This window comes from Panthera uncia (assembly GCF_023721935.1).
Source record: "Panthera uncia isolate 11264 chromosome B2 unlocalized genomic scaffold, Puncia_PCG_1.0 HiC_scaffold_24, whole genome shotgun sequence".
Lineage (NCBI taxonomy): Eukaryota > Metazoa > Chordata > Mammalia > Carnivora > Felidae > Panthera > Panthera uncia.
In genome coordinates this window covers 33,419,745-33,444,762 of record NW_026057580.1, presented here as the reverse complement: position 1 = coordinate 33,444,762, position 25,018 = coordinate 33,419,745, and the positions used below count along the sequence as shown (strand labels likewise).

Here is a 25,018-nt window from a genome sequence, read left to right as displayed (position 1 = left end):
GAATTGACAGTATGCAAGTAGGGAAATTAAGTCACAAAAGGCACCATGGTTTCCTGGCTGCTTTCTCTCTTGGATTGCTCAGAGTGAGACTGCTCACTCTGGGGAAAGCCAGGTGCTCTGTCGTGAGGGCATTTAAGAAGTCCCATACAGACTCCCACTTGGGAAGAACTGAGGCCACCTGCCAACATCCACATGAGTGAACTTGGAAGTGGACCTTCCGGCCCCAGTCAAGCCTTCAGATGACTGCAGCCCTGGCTGACATCCTAACTGGAGCTTCATTATAGACTCTGAGCCAGAACCACAAAATTAAACAACCTTCAAGTCCCTGACCCACAGAAAATGTGAGATTATAAATGTCAGTTGTCTTAAGCTACTGAAGTTTTGAGGTATTTTCTTATGCAGTAAGAGATAATTCATAGGATATGTGACACTTTATATCCTTGAATAAAACTGCATTATTAATAGATTTGTACAGAAAAAAATGGTCATTGGCTCCATGTTCACTATGATTTCACTGTTTAATTTCTATACTGGGAAAATATTGTACTTTGTCAACAACTAAAATTTGTCTCTTTAAAAAAAATGTCTATTATATACCCTCAATATTATCCTTTTTTTTCTGGTTTGATTTCCAGTTAGTCCCATTATTCAGTCATGATTTTAGTAGGGAGTATGCTAATTGGGCCAAGGGAAAAAAAGGTACAGATGAGCATGGTCTCACTAAATTCCATTTGTAGACAGAGTAAAAACAATAAAAAATTTCTATACATTTCTGTGAACCTGAAGAAAACACTGAAACTAAGACACACAAGTTATGAGAGGTTGACAAATTATCCAGAACATTTAGAAATGTCAATAAAAATAACAAAATCTTTTGTAGGTGTTGAGTGATGTGACCTTTATGAATTGAATACTTCCCCAAAAAGCAATACTACCTTCCCAAGGGACATATTGTCATTTGCCCTTTTGTTCATTCACCAAACTTCCTGGAACTGTTTGGTGAGTGAACACTGCTGATCTAGGTCCTAAAGGAAGAATCCAGAGAGGGAAGTGAGGACTGATTAAAGGGGCTTCTATAAGGTGAGTTCAGTCACCTTAGGAAGTAGGTGAGTACTTCCTATAATGGAAGTATCATTATGGGTAGCACAGGTGTCATGCAATTATTAATACTATACTTAGACACTTATTAATAAGTCAATAATACTTTGCATAAAAGTGAGTTGTTACAGAACATCAGGGTACCAATAACTCATGAAATTGAAAGGATCTGGAAACTGAGGAAGTTCAAAGAAAATGGAAATGCAAAAATATAAATAAGAATTTTCACCCTAAAATAAATTCCTAAACAAGACAAATAATTAATTACATTAATTAAACATCCTCTGTAAGCAGAGCCCTGTATTGGGTATTTTATACTTTCTGCATTCAGTGTTCTTGTTCAGGAATCCCAAAGAAAGCCTGAAAGAGAGTCTCATCCTATACCAACTACTATTCATGTTTTATAAGCCCCATATGCTATAAAGATTATTTGCTGATAAACTTTATTTTATGACTAAAACTCGTTCTGTAATATAAGACATTCCTTCTCAGAATTGCTTTTTTGAATAATCATTCCAAGATTGCACTTATTATTATTGACTTCTTAGTTATAAATCCCACATAGGCCACCAGTTCAGTTTTTCCTCAAAACCATAGTCAATATTTTACTACCTTAGAAATCAATTTTAGTGAAATCATTAATGCAAATTAATCCAAAGCCCATTATAAATACAATCTATCATTGGATTCTTTATTTAAATTTGCTTGGTTTGTTTATGTTTTATATATCTCACATTTAACATATAGAATATAAGCATAACTAGACTAAAAACATAACTAGATTAAAAACTATGAGATCATGACCTGAGCCGAAGTTGGACACTTAACCAACTGAGCCACCCAGGTGCCCCATCAGTACAATTTTTCTTAATTTGAGACATATCTCCTTGAATACCTTCAATGTCTAAACACAAATATTCACAGTACTAGTTTTTTTCCTCTTTAATGTCTGAATTGAATTTACAAGTAATTTGCTTTAGGTGGTTTTTAATATTTTTAGTAAAACAGAATTCTTTTAAATAGTTACTTCTAGCTGTGAATTATCTAGCTTTAAGATACACTAAGAAATAGTCATTTAGCAAAATGATAATTACTTCTTCTGAACCTTATCCTAATGCCCTATAATTTAAAATAATATGTTTTTGAGCCTCTAAATAAATTGTTAAGACCTGTATTCTTAATTGCCTTTCTTCTGTTTTCAGCGATCTTTGGTCAATTAAACTGTTTTTGGGTATGCTTTCTAACGAGGCAGGAAATTGAAGAATTCAGATAGGAGCTTACGTAAACCAAACACATATTCTATCTGCCAATGCAAACCTAGAGCAGTCACTCTAACAAAGACCGATGACTTGCCTTTCTCAAAGAATGGGCTCATCAACATAATGCAGACATTAATATTAATGTGTTGGTAAACTATATTATGGGGAGAGTGAAGGGTCATTCAGACGTCATCTGGCCCATGTCTACCTTCTATTTCACAGACAGAATCTGTAAATATTTTGAACCAGAAATTCATCGTTTTTTTCTGATGCCCACTCAAATGTTTAATTGCCCATTTTCTTGTACAGCTTCAACTTACTTTCTTTTGTAATTCTATTATAAAAACAGAAAGTAGTTAATGAGTATTTCCCTTGGGAAATCAGTCATCTACTTGATCATATTGTTACCTCTTAGCCTTCAGGTTAAATAACTTTTACTCATAGACTTGGTAATCTGTTTTGTAAATCACTTTTTGGCTTTACTATTTCAGGGCTTTTCCATACTTCTCTTAAATGTGGAAACCAAAATTAGATACAGTTTTCTCCTAAGGGGCAAAAAATATCAGGAGAGTAATTTCCTTTCATATCTTAAATAATTACTTTCTAGTTTCATTTTAACTGTTAGTTCCACAGTATCATTTGGTGGATTCTTATTCATTTTGTGGTTCATCATAACCCAAAGGTTGTTACTGCTACATTTATTTCTGGCCTAATCCTTTGCTACTTTTGGAAGCATGTTGCATTGAAATGTTATTGTGGGTAAAGACGGTGGATGAAACACAAACACATGCACGTGAATCCCTGTAAAGCAATAGGAAGACATTTTTTAAAGATGTAAAAGCACAAGAATGGGGAGTATATGAAAGAAGACAGCACAACAAAATTTTGGAGGCCAAGAACTAGATAGCTGAGTGACAGATGCATTAGCGGACTCAAGAAAACCAAATCTTTATGCTAGAAACTGAGAAAAAACCTGTTTTAAATCACAAAATCCTTAAGAGGCTCAAGAATTGGCAACACAAGTTACATCTGAAGGTGTGGTAAAGGAGGGGAACTAAAATAAGAATTAGCTGAAAGCCTGTTTAAGAAGTAGTCTTAGAAATTCCTTTCTCTATACAGCTAGGTAGTTGTTCCTCCTCAAACTTAGGAAAAAGCTGAAGGTAACTGAAAACAAGAAGAATAAATGAGCATTTATATGCTCAGTGCTGAGGCCCTACCCTTATTCTTCTACTTTGCTCTCCAAATGCTGACAGCCAGGCAGGAAATGGAAGTATTTCCTCTGGGGAATCCAGCTGGGCTAAGAGGAAAGACTTAAAGACAATGAAATAGAAGGTCTCTCAATTAAAAAGCTCAGTTAGGCTATCCTACAGTGAGGCTCATGGTTGGCAAGCCCCACCATTCACTTATAACTTTCAATTAGGGTTTCAGAATGTACTCTTTTGTATGAGCAGACAACCAAGGATTACTGGCACTAAGGAAATCTTATAAGCTGAACAATAGTCCCAAACAAGGAAGTGGAAAGAAGCAAATTGAAAGACATAGAGACTATGCTGTGGAAAATATTTAAAAAGATATATTTATATTTTCAAGATGTGTATCTATCAGATGATGTGTATATGTATAGGATGTATATACATACACATATATAAATTAGGATCTTACTTGTTGAGATGCACGAGAAGATGTTACACTTGAAACAGAACAGGATTAATACATATTCATACCTATGCACACATATATATAGGAAATAAATATTTGGAAAATGGAGAAAACACAGGTAAAGGGGCTTTCCTGGATATTGGATTTGGAAGTAGAAATACAAACCAAGAGAGCCAGATGTGTGTGCACATTCCTGCACAGGTAGGCAAATTCTTCCTGTGTGTTGATGTAAATGCCCAAGTATAACAGGGTGGTGTCATAGTAGGAATAAAGTTTCTCATATCTGACAAGATCCTAATTTGTGTGGGTAGCTGCAAAGTCCTCATAAAGCCAAAAAAAAAAAAAAAAAAAAAAAGCTAAGTTGAGACACACAGCATCTTCCTCCACTCTGTGCTGTCATCTTACTTGCAAAAGGATTTGCCATAGGGAATTGAATCTGATTTTAGATTGGGCATATACTTGTGTGTTATGATCCACCAGAAACCTGGGCTTGGGGTTGGTAGGAAAACACCATGGGTATGTTTAAGTTGGGGCATCAGGAGGCTGCAGGAGGGCTTGGTGGCCTGGGGAATAGCCCAAAGTGTGAAGTCTGTTGGAGGGGGCCACCTGGGAATCTCTGAAGGGAGCTAGAAAGCTCCATGAGGAGAGCCCAAGTTTTGGGTTTTGGTCTAGGCTTCACTAGAGGCTCCAGTGTGGTCCTCTACTGACAGGATTATAAAGTGGGAGAGCAGGATCTCTGGAGGACTCCCTTGAGCCACCAGAGACAGTCTATGACTTTCTGGGCAGAGAGGGAATTGCCCCTGAGGCTGTAGATGTGCAGGGGTGAATGGGGAAGAGACAAACGCTAGCTGCCACTGAGCCCACTGTCTTGTGAAAGGACTAAGAGGGAGGCAGATGCATGCTGCTTAACAGTAACTGTTGTAACATGTGAAGATTAGTCTTTGCTTTTATAGAGAAAGCTTTCTGAAAGGGAGAGAAATGTGACCCTGGAGCTCTATGATTTGTGAAAATGGAGTTGTATTTTTTTCTTCTTTTTGTAAATGGTATTCAGAAGCCATGGAAAAGTGACTTCTAAGTGGAAAGTTAAATGGACTGAACTGGAATAATCTTGGGACAAATGAACTAAAGTGCTAAATAACCAAATCCTGGGTCTTAGACACAACTTTGTTTGGAAGAAAGTCGTGCTGGACTGGTACCAACAGAGATAAAGGGAGAAGAGTGATATTTGGAGTCTCAGAGTCTATGAGTCTTGGGAAAAAGTCTCCTTGTGGGCCACCTAAGAATATGGTTTTGAGGCCAAGATGTATGACTTCAGAGGGACCTAGCCAGGCTGAGAGAGACTGAGGAAGGTGGTAGGAGAGATGGGGTAGAAGTTAGAGGAGACTTGGAGGACACTCAGCACTCTTACTTAGCTTACTGGAAGGCAGGGAGTGAGGCTGACAGGAAGTTGGGGCAGGACAGCCAACTGTCCTGTGAAGGGGGAGATCACAGACTTAGAAGAAACTGCAAGCCACATCAACCTGCCCCAAGGTAGAGAGAGAGTGTCCCAATTCTCCTGATCTCTCTCCTCAGAAGGCCAGTCCTTCACAGGAGTAACCCCACAATGGCCTGAAAGTGGGCAGCATGAAACTTTCTGTGGGTGGAAGGAGCATGTCTGGTTTGCTGAATGCATGGGGCAGGCTACCAGGGGCCATGCCTTTATCCAGTGTCCACTGGGCATGCAAAATGAACACCTTCCACATCTTAAACTAAATCTAAAGTCTTTTAGGAAACTGAAGTTCCATATTAAAGCTGCCTGAGATAAAACATAATTGACATTAGAGCCCATGGAAATTAAGAGTTAAAGGAGAATTTTAGATCACAATTCAAATACGTATTTGTTGGCATTTTCTTTCCGTGATCATGTCTACTAAATGTGTGGATGCTATCTGAGATCCTAGAGGTCCTGTGTCCAGGGCTGGGTACAAGGACATGCCACCTGTGCAGTCACACAGGGTCCCCTTGCTCACCTACACTTGAAATAGTGTCCAGCTGTGGCTGTCTTATAATTCATAACCATTTTTGAATAAGGGCACCTACATTTTTACTCTGCATTGAGTCCTACAAATTAGCTGGTCCTGTCTATGCCTCTATATTTTTCAATGTTTCCCTGGAAACCTTAAGATGCCTTTTTCTTTTTTAGACAGTTGATGCTTGAGGAATGCTTGTTGAGAGGGAATGTTTGTACTGCAAATTTTGGAGACTTTTTCATGATGCTAGGTTCAAGGATCAAAAAAAGAAAAGTAATAAAAAAGGATTTCTAAATTTAAGGGCAACATTAAAATTATAAAGAGAAAACTGGTAGTTCAAAATAATAAAAAAAAAAAACCAGCATACAATAGTATTAGTGACCTATCACGTCAGAACATGGTAAAGATGCTTAGTAGAGATCAATGTAAATTGAAATCAACAGCATGAATTACCTTTAAAAATCCATTTTTTCCCTATTTTGTCATTGAAGCAGCTAAAGTCCCTGTGTTACTCTGCTCTATCTCTAGTGCTCATCAGAAATAAGATAATGTTCACTCAAGTACCAAGATTTTGGTCTCTAATACTAATTACTGCTGGAAATAATCAAAGCTTCTTGTAGAATAGCTAATTCCATGGTTGCAGTAGAAAGACTTATAGTGAACTCGAGGCATTTGGTGATCTTATTCTTTGCAAAATTCGGTAATATATATTTAGCTTAGCAAAGAAAGGATGCTTTGCAAAAGGAGCAGGGACCATGAAAGCCAATGTGGATTCATTTTTAAAAAACAAGAATTCCTCACTTTATTAAGCTCACAGTTGAGGAGAGTGATCGTGAGTTTAGCACGTCATTTGACAAAGTCATGTGAAATCTTGTGAACAGATAAAGAAAATGTAGAGTGGATTTTAGAAAAACATGGATTCAGAGCTCAGTAAAACAATAAAATAGAATTTACAAGTGAACAGGAGGAATGCAATGGCATTAAGAAAGCCCTGACCCTTGACTCTTTACTCTTTCCACATTTCTATCTACAGATGAATGACAACATGCTTATAAAATTTGGAGATAACACAAAGGTATGAGGCTCAGCCAACCTGCGCTACAGTAAGACAACATCCCAAAAGATATCTTCCGTTTGTGACAATGTGTAATCACAAACCATTTGAAATGTAATAGGAAGAAACACAAAATCACAAACTTAGATTTTAAAAATGGACACAGTATACAATGAGAAACACCTAAACTTTAAAAGTTTGTATAAAGAAGATCCAGGGTTATTAATTAATTGAAAATTCAAAACTGATTAAGGCTTTTTTTTTTTTAAAGGAATGCTATCTTAGGCAGCATTATTGAAGTGTCTATATCAAGGGTTAGAAAACTTTCTCTGCAAAGGCTCAAATATCTAAGGCATTTCAAGCTATCCAATCCCTATCACACCTAGTCAGTTCTGCTTTTGTAGCATGAAAACAGCCAGAAAAAATTCATGAAAGAACGAGCCTGACTGTGTTCCAATAAAACTTTATTTATAGAAACAAATTTGAATTTCAGATCATTATCACATGTCATGAAATATTCTTTGGATTAAAAAAAAAAAAAACGTTTAAAAATGTACTCCCTACCCACCTCCCCACCCAAAAAGTAAACACCATTGTCAGCTCGTGGGCCACACAAAAACAGGTGGCAGGTGAATTTGGCTGGTGGGCCATAGTTTGCCGATCCGGGGTCTAAATCAAAACACACTGTACTCTGCCTTGGTCAAAATACTCCTGGGTGAATGACGGTCATTTAAAAATTAAGTGTTTCTCCAGGGTGATGATGGTGGAGGAGCTAACTACACTTACACCATAGAAAAGTAAGGAGAGGTACCATGGATATGGAAAAATACTGTAGGGGCTGTCATGTGAATAGAGGAAGATACTTTACCTGTGCTGTTTAAAAGACCAGGAATGATGAGAGGAAGTTACAGAGAGGCAAATTTAACTTAGTGTAAGGCAGAATTTTCTATCAGACAGAGGTGATCCATCATTTAATAGGTTGCCTCTTCACATTGGTGTTGCACGGCCATCTTTGAGAGCGTGCTGAAGGGATCCCCCACAGTGGATGGGAGGTAGTAATTGGTAAAAAATTCAGAAATGTTTATTAAGCAAATCTAACCTTCAAAAATCCTTAGAACCTCTTGATTAATGTATTTCTTTATTTCTTCAAATGAAACCGCATCAGCCTAAAAAAGGGGGGGAAAGGTCTGTTAGAGCATAGCACAAGTGAGTAAAGAATAGAAATACCAAGTTGGTGTGCATACTTGAAACTTCTATGGAGATATGTTCATCAAGCAAAATACTTCTGGCAACTGACTATAGGCAATAAATATCTTTGTTTTGATCAAATGCTCGAAAGAATTGAAGTGCTTAATTGCTTTAAAAGCTGTGGCCTGGAATCATAACCAGTGATTTGAACATATTTCTTATTAAATGGAGAAGCATGGTTTCATATGATAAGGAAAGACATTTCCTATTACTTCATCTTCTGAAGTTACAGAATTTGAACAATGTTATCATGACATTAATATCCCAGGCACAATTTAACTTCTAACCAATCCCTGGAAACTGGTAAAGTCACTATCTAACTGATACTATGTATCTCCAAAGGAAGAGAACTCCCAAGTACGCTGGATAATTTTTTAAAGTGTTTTATTCATGGAATAAAACTGACTAAGTTTTATTCATTTTATGGCACAGTTTCTTCTGTCATTCACACTTTGTAGGCATATTTGTGTTAAGCAATTTTCTTTTTTTAATAGAAAATATGGGACATGAGAAAGGGAAGTAGGTAAATGATGTCAGTTGAGTTTTATCCCCTCAACAAATGAAGCTCCATGAATTTGGCAAAGAATCTAACATTTATAATAGTACTATTTTACGGTGGTATCCTGATATTTTTAAAAGGGAGCTATTATTTTTCATGATGGTTAGGATTTCAAAGTATTTTATTACTCTTTTTTTTTTTAGTGGTTATTATCCAGAGGTATATGTGTGACATTAAAGACAATGTGATGGGCTCATAAAGTGATGATTTCTGTAGGACAGAATAGGTCCAAAAATGCTCTATTTCAATATTTTATTTTCATTGTATGTGGGACATATGAACCTGAATTAATGCATCTACTACCAATTACTGACAGCACAGAGAGCTCATTATACAGGCTTTATTCAAGCAGAGCTTAGGGAGAATGGATAAAAATAAAGAGTCTGAATATTGTGGGAATGCCTCATTTGGCCCTCCACCTGGTATTGGCTAATTATTTGAGGACAGCATGTCCTTAACTCCCTGCCCTCACTTCAGGACCCTCCTTTCTCCCTGACAAGGATGTCTTCTGATTAAGTTCCTCTGTGAATGGCCATCCACCACACCTCCTGAGGATATTAATAATAACATGGGCTTTCTTAACCAAACACTCCTTCTTGGCCTGTCTTCCACTTTAAAGTATCATTCAGGGTAGGTTTGTTGTTCTCATAGGCAACAAATAGAGTTTTAATGTAAAACAGACCTATGTTATCTGTGTAGTATAAGGAGACATTGTCATAGTATTTAAGAGCATGGCTTTGGAGTCAGTCAGACCTGGGTCTAACCCATGAAACAACTGTGACCCTGAACAAGTCAGCTCAGTTTTTGCATTTGTAAAAGAGGGACAGACAGGGCACCAATCTTCCTAGCTGTGAGGATCTACTAAGTTAATGTATAGTAAGTACTTAGTGGAGGATCTGGTACATAACCTGAAATAAATGACAGCTATTGCTACCCTTGTGGAGGCAAGTTTAGATTAATTTTATTTCTTTTACAAGGAAAATAAGATAAAAACAGAGAGGGAGGCAAACCATAAGAGACCCTTAAATACAGAGAACAAACTGAGGGTTGCTGGAGGCAACCCTCCAGAGTGGGTGGATGGGCTATATGGGTGATGGGCATTAAGGAGGGCACTTGCTGGGACGAGCACTGGGTGTTATATGTTAAGAGTTGAATCACTGGGTTCTACTCCTGAAACCAATTCTACACTATACGTTAACTAACTTGAATTAAAAAAAAATTAAAAAAATAGTTAAATAAATACATAAATGAATAAATAAATAAATAAACAGATTATGCATGTTTTCATTGTAAAAGGCATATGTGGTCAATACTAGCCAGGAGCTCCTGGAGCTCTTGGCACTACTCACCGGAGTACCTGGGACGCCTGGATTGCCGGGAGGGCCTTGGTGCCCGGGGGATCCTGTGGAGCCCTTGTTTCCTGGTGGCCCCACGGGACCTATGGCTCCCTTCATGCCTGGAAGGCCTGGTTTTCCCTGTTCACCTTGTGGGCCTCTGTCTCCTGGAATTCCCTGATCACCCTGTTAAGGAAAAAGTTAATAACACATTAGCTGTGGTTAAGAGCAAGGATCCTGGATTCATCCTGGCACTTACTAGCTGGGGGACCTTGGGCAAGTGAATTAAGCCCCCTTGGACAAGAGCCCTAGTTTCTTCTCCCATAAAGTGCAGAGTGATGGAGTCAAGTCAAGTACTTAGAACAATGCTTGCACATTGAAAGCACTCAATAAAAAGTTAGTGACAATGTTAGTTGCACTTGGTTGCCAATCTAGAATGATGACACTTTTGAAGGTCAACAGCAGTGGGTTGCCTGGGTGGTTCAGTCGCTTGAGCATCCGACTTCGGCTCAGGTCATTAACTCATGATTCATGAGTTTGAGCCCCATGTCAGCTGTGCTGACAGCTCAGAGCCTGGAGGCTGCTTCAGATTCTTTGTCTCCCTCTCTCTTTGTTCCTGACCCACTTGCACTCTGTCTCTCTCTCAAAAATAAAGATTAAAAGAAATTAAAAAAAAAAAAGAAAGTCAACAGCAGCTGTCACTTCAGGCCTGGGTCTCCTTGGCAATAATAAAAAAAGATGGCCAAGAGGATTTCATCATCGGGATTTTACAAGTAAAACTTCAGGACACTCAGAATCTCTCCCATGTGCTTTTCTCCTCCTCCTCCTCCTCCTCCTCCTCCTCCTTTCTTCTTCTTCTTCTTCTTCTTCTTCTTCTTCTTCTTCTTCTTCTACTATTTCTTCTTCTTCTTCTTCCTTCTTCTTCTTTCTTCTTCTTCTTCTTCTTCTTCTTCTTCTTCCTTCTTCTTTCTTCTTCTTCTTCTTCTTCTTCTTCTTCTTCTTCTTCTTCTTCTTTTTCTTCTTCACTTTCTCCTGTGTTTCTTCTCTACCTTTAATATTAGAATCTTTATTAGATTCTGTGGGTTAGTTTCTTTATTCGTGTTTTACAACGTGTGTCTGCGTGCATGTGCATGCACACATGCATGCATGCTGTGTCCTAAAACTCGTAAGATGAAAAAGGAGAGCCTTTGAAAGGGTTCAAAGCAGGTGCTCGGGGTGGTGATTAAGATCATATACTTAATAACATAAATGAACTATAAGAGAATTCACTGAGTAAAGTGCCATAGTAAATTAGGTATAAGATAATACTAGGTGTGCCCGACTGTGATAAGAAGTTTATTTAATGCTGACTTTTATCCAGTAAGGTGTCTGCTACTGTATGTGTTTGTGCATGAGAGGATAAGGGGGGAGAAGAGGGAGAGAGGTGTATATATGTATCATAGCACGTGTTTCAGTTACAGATATTTCCAATATTCAGTTCCACAATGCCAGGAGGTGATGATCACACCAAATATGATGGAGTGGTACATTGAGGCTGCCCTGTATTTCACTGTGTTATTCTTTTATTTGTGACTACTGTGCAAAGGCCACACTCCATTTCTCTTGATTTAAAAAATAATGTAAACAAATGAACAATTACAGTAAACTATCTGATCATGGAATAAAGAGATGTAGAAAGAAGAAAAAGTGGACAGACCTAATTTCAATGCTACTGTCTTAGTTACAAAAACTTATCTGCATACAAGTATATCAACTCACTCACATTTTGGGGAAATACCTGAGATGAGTAAAATTAAAAAATAAATAAGTAAGAGATACATTAGCACACTTTGATTAATACTCTGATCATGTGCAAAATAGTCAGTCTTCAACATGTTAAAACTGTTTTATAATTTAGGCACAAAGATGTTCATTGCAGTGATGTTTATTATTATGGAAAGTGGCAAGAACCTATATATTCAGGAAAAGGAGACTGGGAAAGTGAAATAATGTATGTACAAACAGTGGAATAACACACATTCACTAAAAGTTACATGTATATTTACTGGCATGGAAAGATGGACGTTATATATTATCAGGTGTTAGGTAAAAAAAAGTCATTTACAAAACAGTATGAACACACTTTTGGGAAAACATATATTACTTGTATTGATACATTAGGTATATGTATATATTGTGTATAAGAGATAAAAATATGTTCAAAATAGTGCTTGTCCAAGATCAAGAATGCTTATCTCCATGTGGTGGGATATGATTGACTTTTTTCCTTTATATTATCTCTGTTTTCATATGTCCTTCAGTTATCATGGATTGTGTGTAATAATAAGTAAAAATGGGTAATTTAGACACCCGTACACAAACACACATGTACACACACTGGAATTCCAGTGAATAAATTCTTGAGTAATCTTGGCAATGGGATGACTCCAACTCTACTAGTTCTGCTTCCCATCTCTCTACCTCCTCACACCACCCCCCTTATTTGACTTAGTGTTCGACGAGGTCAGGCATTCTCAACTAGGGCAACTCTGGTCCCCAGAAGGCATTTGGTGATGTCTGGAGACATTTTGGTTGTAGCAATTGGTGGGAAGGTGGCAGTACTATGTCTAGTGGATAGAAGCCAGGGAGACCGCTTACCATCCTACAATGCCCAGGATGGACACTTACAAGAAAGAGTTATTTGCCTCCAAACATCAACAGTGCTAAGGCTGAGAAATCTTAGTCTAGTTAAAAAGAAAATGAGTGATGGTTATAGCAGGAATATGTGTCTGACACAGGAAGATAAAAGCTTTCCAAACTGGAATAGCAGATTAGGCTTAGTTCTGAATAAAGGTCATCCTTGTGGGTGTACCTGCCATATGGCCTGCTTCTGCGTCCTTTAATTGGCCTATATTAGGGCTCGAAGAGATCTTGGATCACATACACCCTAGCCTTTTCATATTGGGGCACTTGTAGGAATCTGAACACATATTGTGTAACTCAAATGATGAGACAGTTGCAGCAGACAGGCTTAAATAATGATGAGAATAGTAATATACATACGCGTTCTCCTTTGGGGCCTCTATCTCCAGGTTTACCCATGATACCCTGAAAAACAAATGTCAACACTAAAAAATCACTGCTTGCCAAGATTTTTCCTCAGCCTGCTCAGTCAAGTATTCTGGCAGGTACTATGGATGAAGTTTTACATTAGAACACTTCTTTTAAGTGGTATTTTCCATACCTGAGCACCTGGTAATCCATCTTTTCCATTTATTCCCTATAAAGACAAAAGATGATCAATATTTCTAATTCTACATTAATAGACATAGTTAAACACAATTAAAGGGTAAAGCTTCAAGGACTTAATCACCATATTTCTGATATTTTGGTGAGGCGGTATGGTGAAACAGAAGACAATGTTGATAGACAGCCATGAGTTCAAATTCTGACTCTGTTACTGCTAAGTTCTATTTACTTCAGGCAATTTACTTAACCTTAAAAGCATCATCTTTTTTACTTATAAAGTGAGGATAAAATAATGGCCTTAAAACTAAGGACTTGGTGTAACAGAAAATGCCTAGTTCGCTGTAAATAGTCCACAGGGTTATTTTCCTTACTTATTCTATTAGGTACATTCTGAGAACTAAGGTGTCCCATGGCGTTGAGTGGCTCGTGTGCAGCATTTATCGTTACCCTCTAACAATTTTCCAGCACAGAGAGTCATTCTCAGTAAATGGTCTCAGTTGCTGCTGGGGAAATTTCATAACATGGCCAGAGCATGATCCTACTATGAAATAAACTGTCAGCCAGAGAATGATTTGTTATTTTTCAGTTGGAGAATATGAAAGAAAAGTAAGAAATCTGTAACCATGGTTTTTCAGAGTGTTAAACATTGGCTTTTTCTTAGTAAACTGGAAGTTTCCTGAACTTTACAAGGCAGTTCTGGAGGTGAAAATAAAGCCCCCTGCTCAGAGATGTAGAAGACTGAGAGAACTACTGGCTGGGAGATGTAAGAAGGAAAAGCACTTGGGGTAAAATCAAATACCTAGAGTCCAACAGCAGATGTGTTTTGAGATTTGGTTTGAAGAGAGAGATCAAGGTGAGGAAAATGATTTCTTAGCCAGCGGGCAATTGCATGGACATGCTTCTCTGAAAAGCCTGGGGGAGTTTTATTGTGCTGGAATAAATTCTGTGAGGACAGAACTGCAGACAACCATATGTTTTCACTGTTGTAAATTACACTAAAGTCTGTCGCAGCTGATAACCCAACCAAAGTCTCCAACCTTTCTGAGGCATTCTGGGAATTATCGAGAGTACTTCAACCAAGAACATGTTACCCGAAGTGTATGGTTCACAGAATTTATTACATCCAGAAACAGAAGCAACAAAAATAAAGTGGATTAAGGAGAGGATGTGAAAAAGACAACAACTGTGTCACTTGAATAAAAGAAGATAAATCTAGTGTAAAAATGTAATTCATGCTTTTGGTAACCGTGTAAGAAAAGAAATAACCCTATGGTCTTTTTTTGTTTTTGTTTTGTCTCTTGTAATTCATCAAAGACTATCATGTGTGTTCTCCTTTGTATATAAAGGTGTTATTAACTTTCCCTAGGCGAGTACTGCTTTCAGAGATTTTTTTGAATAACCCGTACATATTTGCTTTTCCCTCCCTCACCTCACTTATCTGGAAGAACTCCATCCCTGGGTATAACCAGCTTTGTGTCTACACATGTCCACATTGGAGCAGCTGACTGGTTGAAGAAAACACATAACCTTGCCCACTTGCTCCAATCGAAATGTATGATGGCAGATTGCAGGTAGGCCCTCTGTATTACCAGGCTATCCTGTATTTCCTGATGTGACTCCCTTTCCTTCTCTCCCAAAGTACTCCCTCACAGATTGTCCTGTGTCTTCAAATCTCTAGCATCACCACCCTCACACTCAACTGATGACCGTGACTCTTCTTCCACTGAGAAAATAAATAGGAGAGAACCACCTCACCTTCCTTCCCGCCACAAGATCCACTAACCTACATGTACTTATACACCAACTTCTGCCTGCCTCCATCCTCCTGTTAAGAAAGAAGAACTGTCCCTGTTCCTTGTAAAGACCAATTTTCACTTCTGAGTGGAATACCAGTCTTCTCCCTCTACTCAAAGTTATTTCCACCCATATGGTATCATCAAAACTTCACCTCTCAACTGGATCACTCTTTTTTTTTTTTATTTTTTTTATTTTTTAATATATGAAATTTACTGTCAAATTGGTTTCCATACAGCACCCAGTGCTCATCCCAAAAGGTGCCCTCCTCAATACCCATCACCCACCCTGCCCTCCCTCCCACCCTGCCCTCCCTCCCACCCCCCATCAACCCTCAATTTGTTCTCAGTTTCTAACAGTCTCTTATGCTTTGGCTCTCTCCCACTCTAACCTCTTTTTTTTTTTTTTTCCTTCCCCTCCCCCATGGGTTTCTGTTATGTTTCTCAGGATCCACATAAGAGTGAAACCATATGGTATCTGTCTTTCTCTGTATGGCTTATTTCACTTAGCATCACACTCTCCATCAACTGGATCACTCTTAATCAAGATATTAGCATGCTGTCACCTCTCCTGCTGAGGACCTCCACATTTCTAAATCCAGGGGAGAACTGCCAGCTCTCACATTACTGATCTATATGTTTATCATTTCTCTGTCTTAAAATATTTAGTTCCCTTGACATCTAGGAAACCTCATTCACCTGGTTTTCTTCCTATCTCACTGGCTGTACCTTCTCAGTCTTTTTGCTGGGTTCCTTTCCTAACACTTGAAGTACTCTCTTCTCTTCTGATCTGTAGTCACTCCATTTCAACCAGTCTCAGGTTTAAATACCCAGATGAATCTCTCCAGTCTAACCTCTCCATTAATTCAAGATGCATATATCTACCTTTACTTGACATTTCCACTTGGGTGTCTACAAGTGCTCTAAATTGAATGTGTCCACAACAGAGAATTCTTGGTTTTCCCTCCCAAACCCACCCATTTCCAGTCTTTTCCATTTCATCAAAAGTACCACTGTGACATGGCTGCTCAGACCCCACACCACAGCTTTGACTTGTCTCTCCCTCACACTCCACATCTGGTCCATCAGTGAGTTTGCAGACTCTCCCCTCAATATACCTCCTAAACTCCCTTACTCCTCATCATCTCCCTGTTCTCACCATCATAATTTTCCATGGGGATTATGGCAATGCTTCCTGACTCTTGTTTTCTTCCATCCTGCTCCCTACAGTCTGCTCTTCACACAGTAGTCAGAGTGATAACTTTAAAATGTACTCCAGTCATTTTCCTTCCCCACTACAAATGCTTCAATGGGTTTCCATCATACTTCAAATGAAATCCAAACTCCATTCATGGGTTAGAAGTTCCTCATGGCCTGGACACCACCTGCTTCTCTCTTGGTATCTTTCCCATTCTTGTTTAGCTTAGTGCATGACTTCATGCCTTTTGCTGTTCTTTCAACACACCAACCTCACTCCTCTATGGCCATTTCTCTTCCTTGAAACAATGTCTCCCACAACCACTCCAAGGTTTGATCTCTCACTTAATGCAGGTCTTTGCTTAAATGGCATACCTTTTTCAACTGCTCTATTTAAATGCTACTCCAGTGCTTCACCCTGCTTAGGGCTTTTTCTACCTGAAACTGTGTGTGCATGTGTATTTATTTGTGTGTTGTCTGTGTTCCTATACTAGAATGTAAACCCATGAGTTGCTAGCCTTTAGTAAGTGCTCAAGAAATAGTTGTTGAATAAACAAATATACTAGAATGTAAACCCATGAGTGCCTAGCATTTTAGTAGGTCCTCAAGAAATAGCTGTTGAATAAACAAATTGTTGTTTGCATAATCCCCTGGGCAAGCATTTAGGGAATGGTCAGGGGCTGGGATAGGGAGTTGGTAATAAGAGGTGAAGGGGGAGGCAGGGTTTGAAACTATTTATTGAGTGCCTCCTGGGGCCAGGCACGGGAAATGCTTACCACATGTCATGTTACTTAAGTGATTCACAAAACCCTTTGAGTCACAATTCAAACCCATATCTTCCTGACTCTAAATTGCATATGCTTCCTGTATTTTCATATTGCCTTCTCTGTGGAGATAGTGGCCAGGGAACGCTCAGACCCAGAAGGTCTGAACCAGCCTCACGAACTCTGTGCTGCTTGTTCACCTTCAGTACCCACCTTCTCCTAATAGCACTCCCTCCCCACACACACCATGGCAAATAAACAAGCAAAAGGAGCAGTGACCTCTAAAGAGTAAACTTGAGAGTGGGATGGATGTCATTCATCTTTATGCCCCCTCCCTCATGGCCCAGTACATCCTCAGCAAACAGCAGAGACTGGATGAAAGTATGTTTAATTGAGCTGAATTAGTAAGAAGGATCATTACAACGTTACATCAATATATATCAGTAACCAAGAGCTCTTTTAGGACACTAAAGGATGCTATATTTAGAAGCATGATTTATGAAAGTATAAGAACAAGGTCCACAGATAAAGAAAGGTATCTGAGAAAACAGCTTCTACATTGATTTTTAACTTAGCACCCAGGAGTTATATCTGCAAGCCTTCAGTTTCTTTATATTTTAGGATGTGACAGGCCATTTTATTTTTTAACTCTGAGAACATCAGACTTAAGAAATAATGAATCTAATTTCCTGACACTTAAGACAAAACAAAACAAAACAAAACCTCACTTTTCCCATCATCGTTAAATACATAAAGATACTTCAGAGAGAGCTAGGACACCCCCAAAAGGGAGAGTCACACTCCCTTAGACACTACAAATGTCAGATTTTCTGAGGAGATAGGCGAAGAGGCAGTGCTTAGAATAGTTCTCAAAATGGCAAAATTTAAATAGTAAAAAGTACTTACTGGCCTTCCTGAGGGTCCTTCTGGTCCAGGGAAACCTATATCTCCAACAGGTCCTCTGTCACCCTATAGACATGTCACAGACAAATGTTAATTGCTCAGAAAAACTGTAAAACCACATGAAGTAAGTTAAGTAAGTGGCTCGCAACTCACCGGTTCCCCTGGAACTCCGGGAGGCCCTGGAGCTCCAGGTTTTCCCTGGGAAATCAAATCAAGGAGAAACATTAGGAGCCAAATTATTGCATGATGCCATGTACTCCCCCTGCTCGCCCCCCCCCCCCCCCCTTTGAATTTAATGTGCAGCCAGGGCTGTGGCTCTTTATACTACAATGGCATTCCTAATGGGACAGAGTCTGTGGGGACATATACTTGACTCTGGAGGCTCCAAGGTACAGACTAGAATGCAGTTCTCTAATGTACCTATGTGTGGATGGCAGAGGGGTAGGAGGGGAGGATAATATCTTTGAAAATACTAAACCAGTGTATCATCATTAGTGAAAATCCATCTTGTGCCTAATTGACTAGCAGCTCTTCTTTACTTTGGTGATTGGGAGGGCACAGAGAGTCAAAGAAATCTTTCCTAGATTTTGCATTTTATAAGAGGATTTTTAAGTTCATAGTAGGCTAGCCTGAAAAAAACCACATGTTCAGCTTGAAAAGCCATGTTTGGTTGAAAGGGAAAGGACAAGACTGATTTGTTCCAACACACATGGCTTTGAGGACTAACGATTGAGAAACATTAGGTAGGGAGACCACTGGGAGGAAAAAGGGAAGAAGATGGTCCAGCAGAGACTAGAAGTGAGAAGTACCCAAGTGCCCAGACCAAACTGAAAGATGTTGGCTTTGAGAGGGAACCACCTCCTATCCCTTAGACCTAACATGGATAGAAAAATCAATAACGAAGGGATGTAGGTACGTGGCTGAGGCTGCAGAAAAACTAGTAGGTTCCCCAGTAGAGAATCTGAAAGAGGGAGGGCCCTTTTCCTCTCTTGCTGTTTAGAACTCTGGGAGGAGCCCCCCTCACAGGCACAGATATGGCTGAGTGGTAGAAGCTAGGCAGACACAAGGCCTGACAGAGCATCCCTGGTTCCATAGGCTCTGGGGAACTCCTGAAGCTCCCATGGGCCGGAATTGGGGATGTGCTACAGCTGAGAAGGCTAATGTCCAGCATGGTCTTGGCATAGAACACAAGGGGTAGAGTGCTTGGGCCTTGAGATCTGACACAAAGGGATTAGGAACTTGATAGCAGGCAGCAGCAACCCTAAAGGTCAGGTGGAGCTCAGAGGACCTGGGGGAGAGCACGCTGTGTGCAGGCTTTCCCCCACTGTCGGCACTGACAGACACTTCCTACTCTACACCCACATGTCATCCTGGGAAGAAGTGGGAGAAAGAAGCCCAGGAGAAATCTCTGGATGAACTTGAATATACTAGAAAGGGATAGACTGATCTCTTCTTAGGAAGAGCAGGATTGGGTCTCCTTGGTACTCAGCAGAGTGATCATAATGAGTCTGAGTAGGCAGGTTTCATCTCTGCTGCAACATGAATAATCCCCTTAAATCTGTTTTGTTGTAGTAAAATGTACATAACATAAAATTTACCAGCTTAATCACTTTTAAGTGTACAATTCAGTACATCCATACTGTTGTGTAACCATCACCACTATCTCCAGAATCTTTTGACTATTTTATTTCTTGAATCATAGTAAGATCCACTATAAAAAAAATTAAGTTGCATTTTTAATTATACAGTTGTATACATGCAATGAGTAAATCTCTATGGCTTCTTTATTTCTGTAATTGTCAGTTAATCCTCTTAATTATGAGATAAGAAAACTGCATTCTAAGTAAATGTATAGTATCTTTAGACATCCAAGCCCCTTATTTCAATCATGCTGTATCCTTCAAAAATATCTTTGGAGGTCTTCATTTGGATTGCCTTTTGAGCCTGTCACTCACTTTTTCAATACTTTCATTGGTTGCCAATATTTTTTCCCTTATATACATATGTAATTTAGGGTCATAGCCAGAAGTAACTTTTAGTCATACCTGGGTGAATGTAGTGGGAACTAAGCTTCATGATACCACGTGTAAACAAAAACAGGGTATGAATATAAGCGGGGCAGGTTGTAGGGGGCTCAGGGCAATTCTGGAAACAGAATTCCAAATATGTTGCTAGGAATAGTCATGATCAGGGGACAGGAGAAGGAATGGGATTAAGTGTGAATCTACTTTTAGGAACAATACTTTCTTGTATAAAAAATCCTGACATGCTTGCTAAAGAAAATATTTTCATGTTACTTTTCAATCATACTAACGAATATTTACTTTGATCTAGAATAGCTAAATAAGGGGATTCCTCCTCTATAAAGGATGATTTTCTGCAGAGTATGAATGGGTTTTAAGTTTTTGTTATTAGACTTAACCACTAAATAGAGTAAAACAGAGTGGCCACTGGCCTTTTAAAGGATAGAGGTGGTGGGTGGTGGTGAGCGCCAGCGGGTAGTGATGGATGTTCTGGGTGGTGTTTGTTCTTAGTAGGTGTCAATGAGTGGTTGTAAGTGGGGATGGTAAGGCCCTTTCTTATCTGTGTTCTTATGACTCAAGTACATAGTTTCCATCGACTTTCCTTCCCTGGGCCTACCCTGCAGGGGCACTGAGCAACAGTAAGTGGGCTCTTATTCATAAAGCATGGCCACAAAATTTTAATTAGAGCATCATGAATGAAGATCAGAGCGATCCCTAGGGCTCAGAGAAATGCTTTCAACCTTTCCTGGAGTACTTCCTATTCATTTGAAAAGACCTTGATGAGATTAAAACATTTGACACCAGAGAGCAACAAAAATGATTGAGAGGCTGGAAGGGCTAGTTTACGAGGAAACATTAGCAGCAGTAAAGATCTGTTAATAACACCAGGCCCAGGGAAAACTCAAGCAGATTGTAGCTTAATACCAAGAACTTGAAGTACATGCCTGAGCACAAGAACTTTGCCTTTTCAGGGCCAAGAAACCTTAAATGAGACAAGAACACAGAAACAAAACAAGCTCCCCAAATTTGGTTTTGTGTACTAACATATTGGCACCAGTAACTGGGCATTGCCTTCCCCACCGTTTACATGAGTTGGGAAGGAAAAAGAAAAAGATAAAAAATAAGAAAAATGTAAAAAAGAAAGGAGCATTCTTGAGGATGGACAGGGATGAATGGGGTTTTATTTTTTTAACTGGATGTTTCCAGAACCTAATGGAGATTAGGCAGGAGATATCATGATTAGGTAGGAGATCAGTAGGAGATTAGGTAGGAGGTACCATGTGCTCCTCAGCCATTTTGCTCCCTGCCATAGATTTGCTGTGGAGATGGAACTTCTTCCCTGTGAAAATAACATGAGATACTCTGGACTCACCGATATTCCGGCTATTCCTGGGGGACCTGCTGGGCCCCGATCTCCCTGTTGGGATTAAAAAAAATTGCTACTTATAATGATATCGATAGAATCTTTACCTATAAAATTAGTGCTCAAATAATCATTTGGATTTGGTAAAGCTTTTCTTTGGTATTGATAAGCATTATCAATATCATCAGATGGGAAAATAAAATGAGCAGCTAACTGAATTTGTTAAAACTTGTTCCCCTCCATAAAACTAAAGCAAATAAGAATCTTAATGAAAATAAGCATTTAGGTTATTTCTATTACTTATTTTTAATAGGACTCCACACATACAGCTAAAATTAGTCAAGACAGTATTTTTATTCCACATATTCAAAAGTAATCCATTATCAATATTTAAAACAGAGAGCACATTGAATGTCTTCTAAAAAGTTTTCCCCACACCTGCCTTATTGGATGTAGGGTTAGAATAAAAACATTTAGAACAAGAAATTTTGTAGTTCTCTCATTAGGCTATTAGAAGATCTCCTGAATTGCTCTGAACAGTGGAGTGACTCAGCTCTTTTTCCAAAGGCAATGTGGTATTTCAGATAAAGCTGACGATGCTAAAAGTACTAATGATTATATATGGGATAATAAAATGGCAATTTTTGTTGAGCAGAACCTACATTAAAAAACTTCATAACTTCACTCGGGGACATAAAAGAAGACTTGATTAAATGGAGAGATATGTTTTGTTCTTGGAGGGCAAGACAATGTTGTAAAGGTGTCATTGCTACCCAAACTAATTTATAAATTTAATGCAATTCTTATGAAATTGCAGCTAGATCAGATGATATTAAAGTTCACTTGGGATAATGAATAAATGAGAAGAAAAAAGAAAAAAATTAAAAGAAGAACAATAAGGAGATTGGCAATACCAATATTTAAACATATAATAAAGCTTTAACAATGAAAATAATGGAATATTGGCATAAGATTAAGCAGTATATCAATGCGATATAAAAATGTTACATAACCTCAGAAATAGACCAACATCCATAATAGGATTTTAGTAAAGGAGATGTATTATTCAACAAATAGTGCTAATAATTGAATAGTTTCCTTGAAAAAAGTTTAATTCCTCTCCCTATGTTATACTCCATATAAATCCCATATAGATTAAGTAAATAATAAAATAATATGAAGTACAAGAAAACTAGAAGAAAATGCTAAGTGACTACCTGATTTTGGTTGAGAATAAAAATAAAAGGAACTCAATGCATACAAGCAAAACAAGAAACCACAAAGGAAAATCATTTGCTATTTGACTACATAAAAGTTATATTTACGTATACAATGAGATTAAACATGAAAATGAAAGGCCAGATTGACTAGGATATAAACCCTAACATATGAGATAGAAGTAATATCTTTAATATATAAAGCATAGCTATAGTCAAATAGAAAAAGAACTAATAGAATAGTAGGTAAACAGTATGAACAGGTAATTCTTGTCAGATTCACTCTTCTCCTTTTAAGCAATGGGATTTTTACCCATGAAATGAATAAATTGGAACTTTTCATTCAATGGAAACTTTTGTATATCTGAAAAGGTTAACATTAAGGGGCCTTCTCTTGGATAATATGGTTCTCCCAACAGTGAGGTCTAGCAGTTCTTTGAACCACTTCTCTAACCATCTTGCCTCTTATTTCCATTGTTGTATTTGAGACTTTGTCAGTAAGAATAACTGTAACCCCTCCATAATGTCAATTTCATAAATTATGATATTGGACCACCATAGTTTTAACTACTCTCTTGAGTACCTTGGACTCCCAAATTTTTGATGCCACCAAGACTGCGAATCCATTGAACAGATTTTTCATTATCCATCAACTCACTAGATGGCCTCTCTCTCTTACTTATTTAGTTTAAATTCTATGGTCACTTGCTATAATCACTCCCTTTGTACACGACTGACTCTCTTGCCCCATTCTTGCTTCTAGTACTCACCTGTCAAAACCGGAAACTTGTTTAAATCTATGTCTTTACCCTAGTGTACATGCTGGACGAGATCTCCCTGACTAGTCTCTCTTCAGTTTATGACCATGAACCTCAGTCGGGAGGGTGGAGGGCCTAGGGCTGCCGACTCATCATACTCTGTGGTCCCTGGACTCTCCTTTTCTCTTAGAAGACCCTCTCCTTAAATCTCCAACCTCTTCTCACTCAAATTCACTCTCAGATGATGAACTTTTTCCTCCATCTCTTAGAAAATTTAATCAATCAGAAAAGAACTCTACCCCAACCAATTCTTCTTGCAACGTATCAGCATCTATATCCCTATACTCTTTTTTCCACCTGTTACCATAGATCAACTATTCATTTCCTCTCTGAAGCCAAACCTTCTATTTATATATTAGTTCCCATTTTATTTTAGCTATTTGAGAATGTCATTCCAGAAATTCTCCCCTCTCCTCCTATATCATCACTCCCCTGACCCTTTCTACTGGATTATTCCTTTAGCATATGACTATTATGATATTTCTATGGTCCATTCCTAAAATCCATTTTATAAAACCTTACCCTACTTCCCCCAGCAGCCCCCAGCCCATTTCTTTGCTTTCCTTTACAGCAAAACTCCTTGATCATTGTTTATACTGTATTTGCTTTCTCTAATTCTTTTTTCTTATTCTCTCTTAAATCTATTCAAATCCAACAGTTGCTCCTACCAAAATAATGAAGTAATAATTATTATTGCTAAACCTCTATATTGATAAATCCAATGGTTAATACTTGGCCATCCTACTTGACCCCATCCCCATCATACTTGACCTATTTGCAGTGTTTGAGACAAGTGATCACTCCCTTTACCTTGATACATTATCTTCGCTTGGCTTTCAGGACACCTAGTTTTCCTCCTACCTCCTGGTCATTTCATCTCAGTTTCCCTTGGTCATTCTTCCTTTTCTTCCTGATCCCTTTATGTTGGAGGCCTCAGGGCTCATCCTTGGTCCTTTCCTCTTTTATGAAATCTACTGTCATTCCCCTGGTGATCTTATCAAGTCTTCTGGTTTTAAACTTGGTTGTTCCAAGCATATAGATATCCCAGCATGCTCCACTGACGCCTTTTTCAAACTCCATGCCTTCATATTGTGTTGCCTACTCACTACTTCTATTTTTCTCTCTAATAGATACTTCCAAATTTGACCTCATGTCCAAAATTATACTGATCATCCTCACCCTGTCTACACAGCCTCTGCCTATTCCTCATTTCAGGTGATGACTTCCCCATCATGCCAGTTTCTCAGGTCAAAAAACTTGCGAGTCGTCCTTGACTCCTCTTATTTGGTTCTACCTTCCCAGTATATCCAGATTCTAGCCACTCCTCACTATCTCCACCATTTCTACTTTGATCTGAGCCAACCTGTACTATGGGAATAGTCTTCTAATAGGCTTGCCTGCTTCCACTCTCGCTTTCCACCTGCAGGCCTATCACCCTGAACTGACTGAGCCACCCAGGTGCCTCTATGTTCTAATACATCTTGAACCAAG

At 38.6% G+C, this 25,018-nt stretch overlaps 1 protein-coding gene and 1 long non-coding RNA gene across 2 annotated transcripts in view; one reads left to right on the top strand and one right to left on the bottom strand.

Moving 5' to 3' along the window:
* COL19A1 (collagen type XIX alpha 1 chain) overlaps window positions 1-25,018 on the bottom strand; it is a 323,690-nt gene that overhangs the window by 8,010 nt on the left and 290,662 nt on the right. The window contains exons 42-48 of the mRNA XM_049653877.1: window positions 21,502-21,546; window positions 18,259-18,303; window positions 18,109-18,171; window positions 13,444-13,479; window positions 13,263-13,307; window positions 10,236-10,406; window positions 8,179-8,245 (exon numbers count right to left, since the gene is read on the bottom strand). Coding sequence (XP_049509834.1) covers window positions 8,179-8,245; window positions 10,236-10,406; window positions 13,263-13,307; window positions 13,444-13,479; window positions 18,109-18,171; window positions 18,259-18,303; window positions 21,502-21,546 — 472 coding nt within the window. The remainder of the gene's footprint in view (window positions 1-8,178; window positions 8,246-10,235; window positions 10,407-13,262; window positions 13,308-13,443; window positions 13,480-18,108; window positions 18,172-18,258; window positions 18,304-21,501; window positions 21,547-25,018) is intronic.
* On the top strand, window positions 99-25,018 carry LOC125938614 (uncharacterized). The gene is made up of 4 exons (XR_007462750.1): window positions 99-341; window positions 14,110-14,301; window positions 14,894-15,019; window positions 24,954-25,018. It is a non-coding gene; the product is annotated as an uncharacterized LOC125938614 (long non-coding RNA).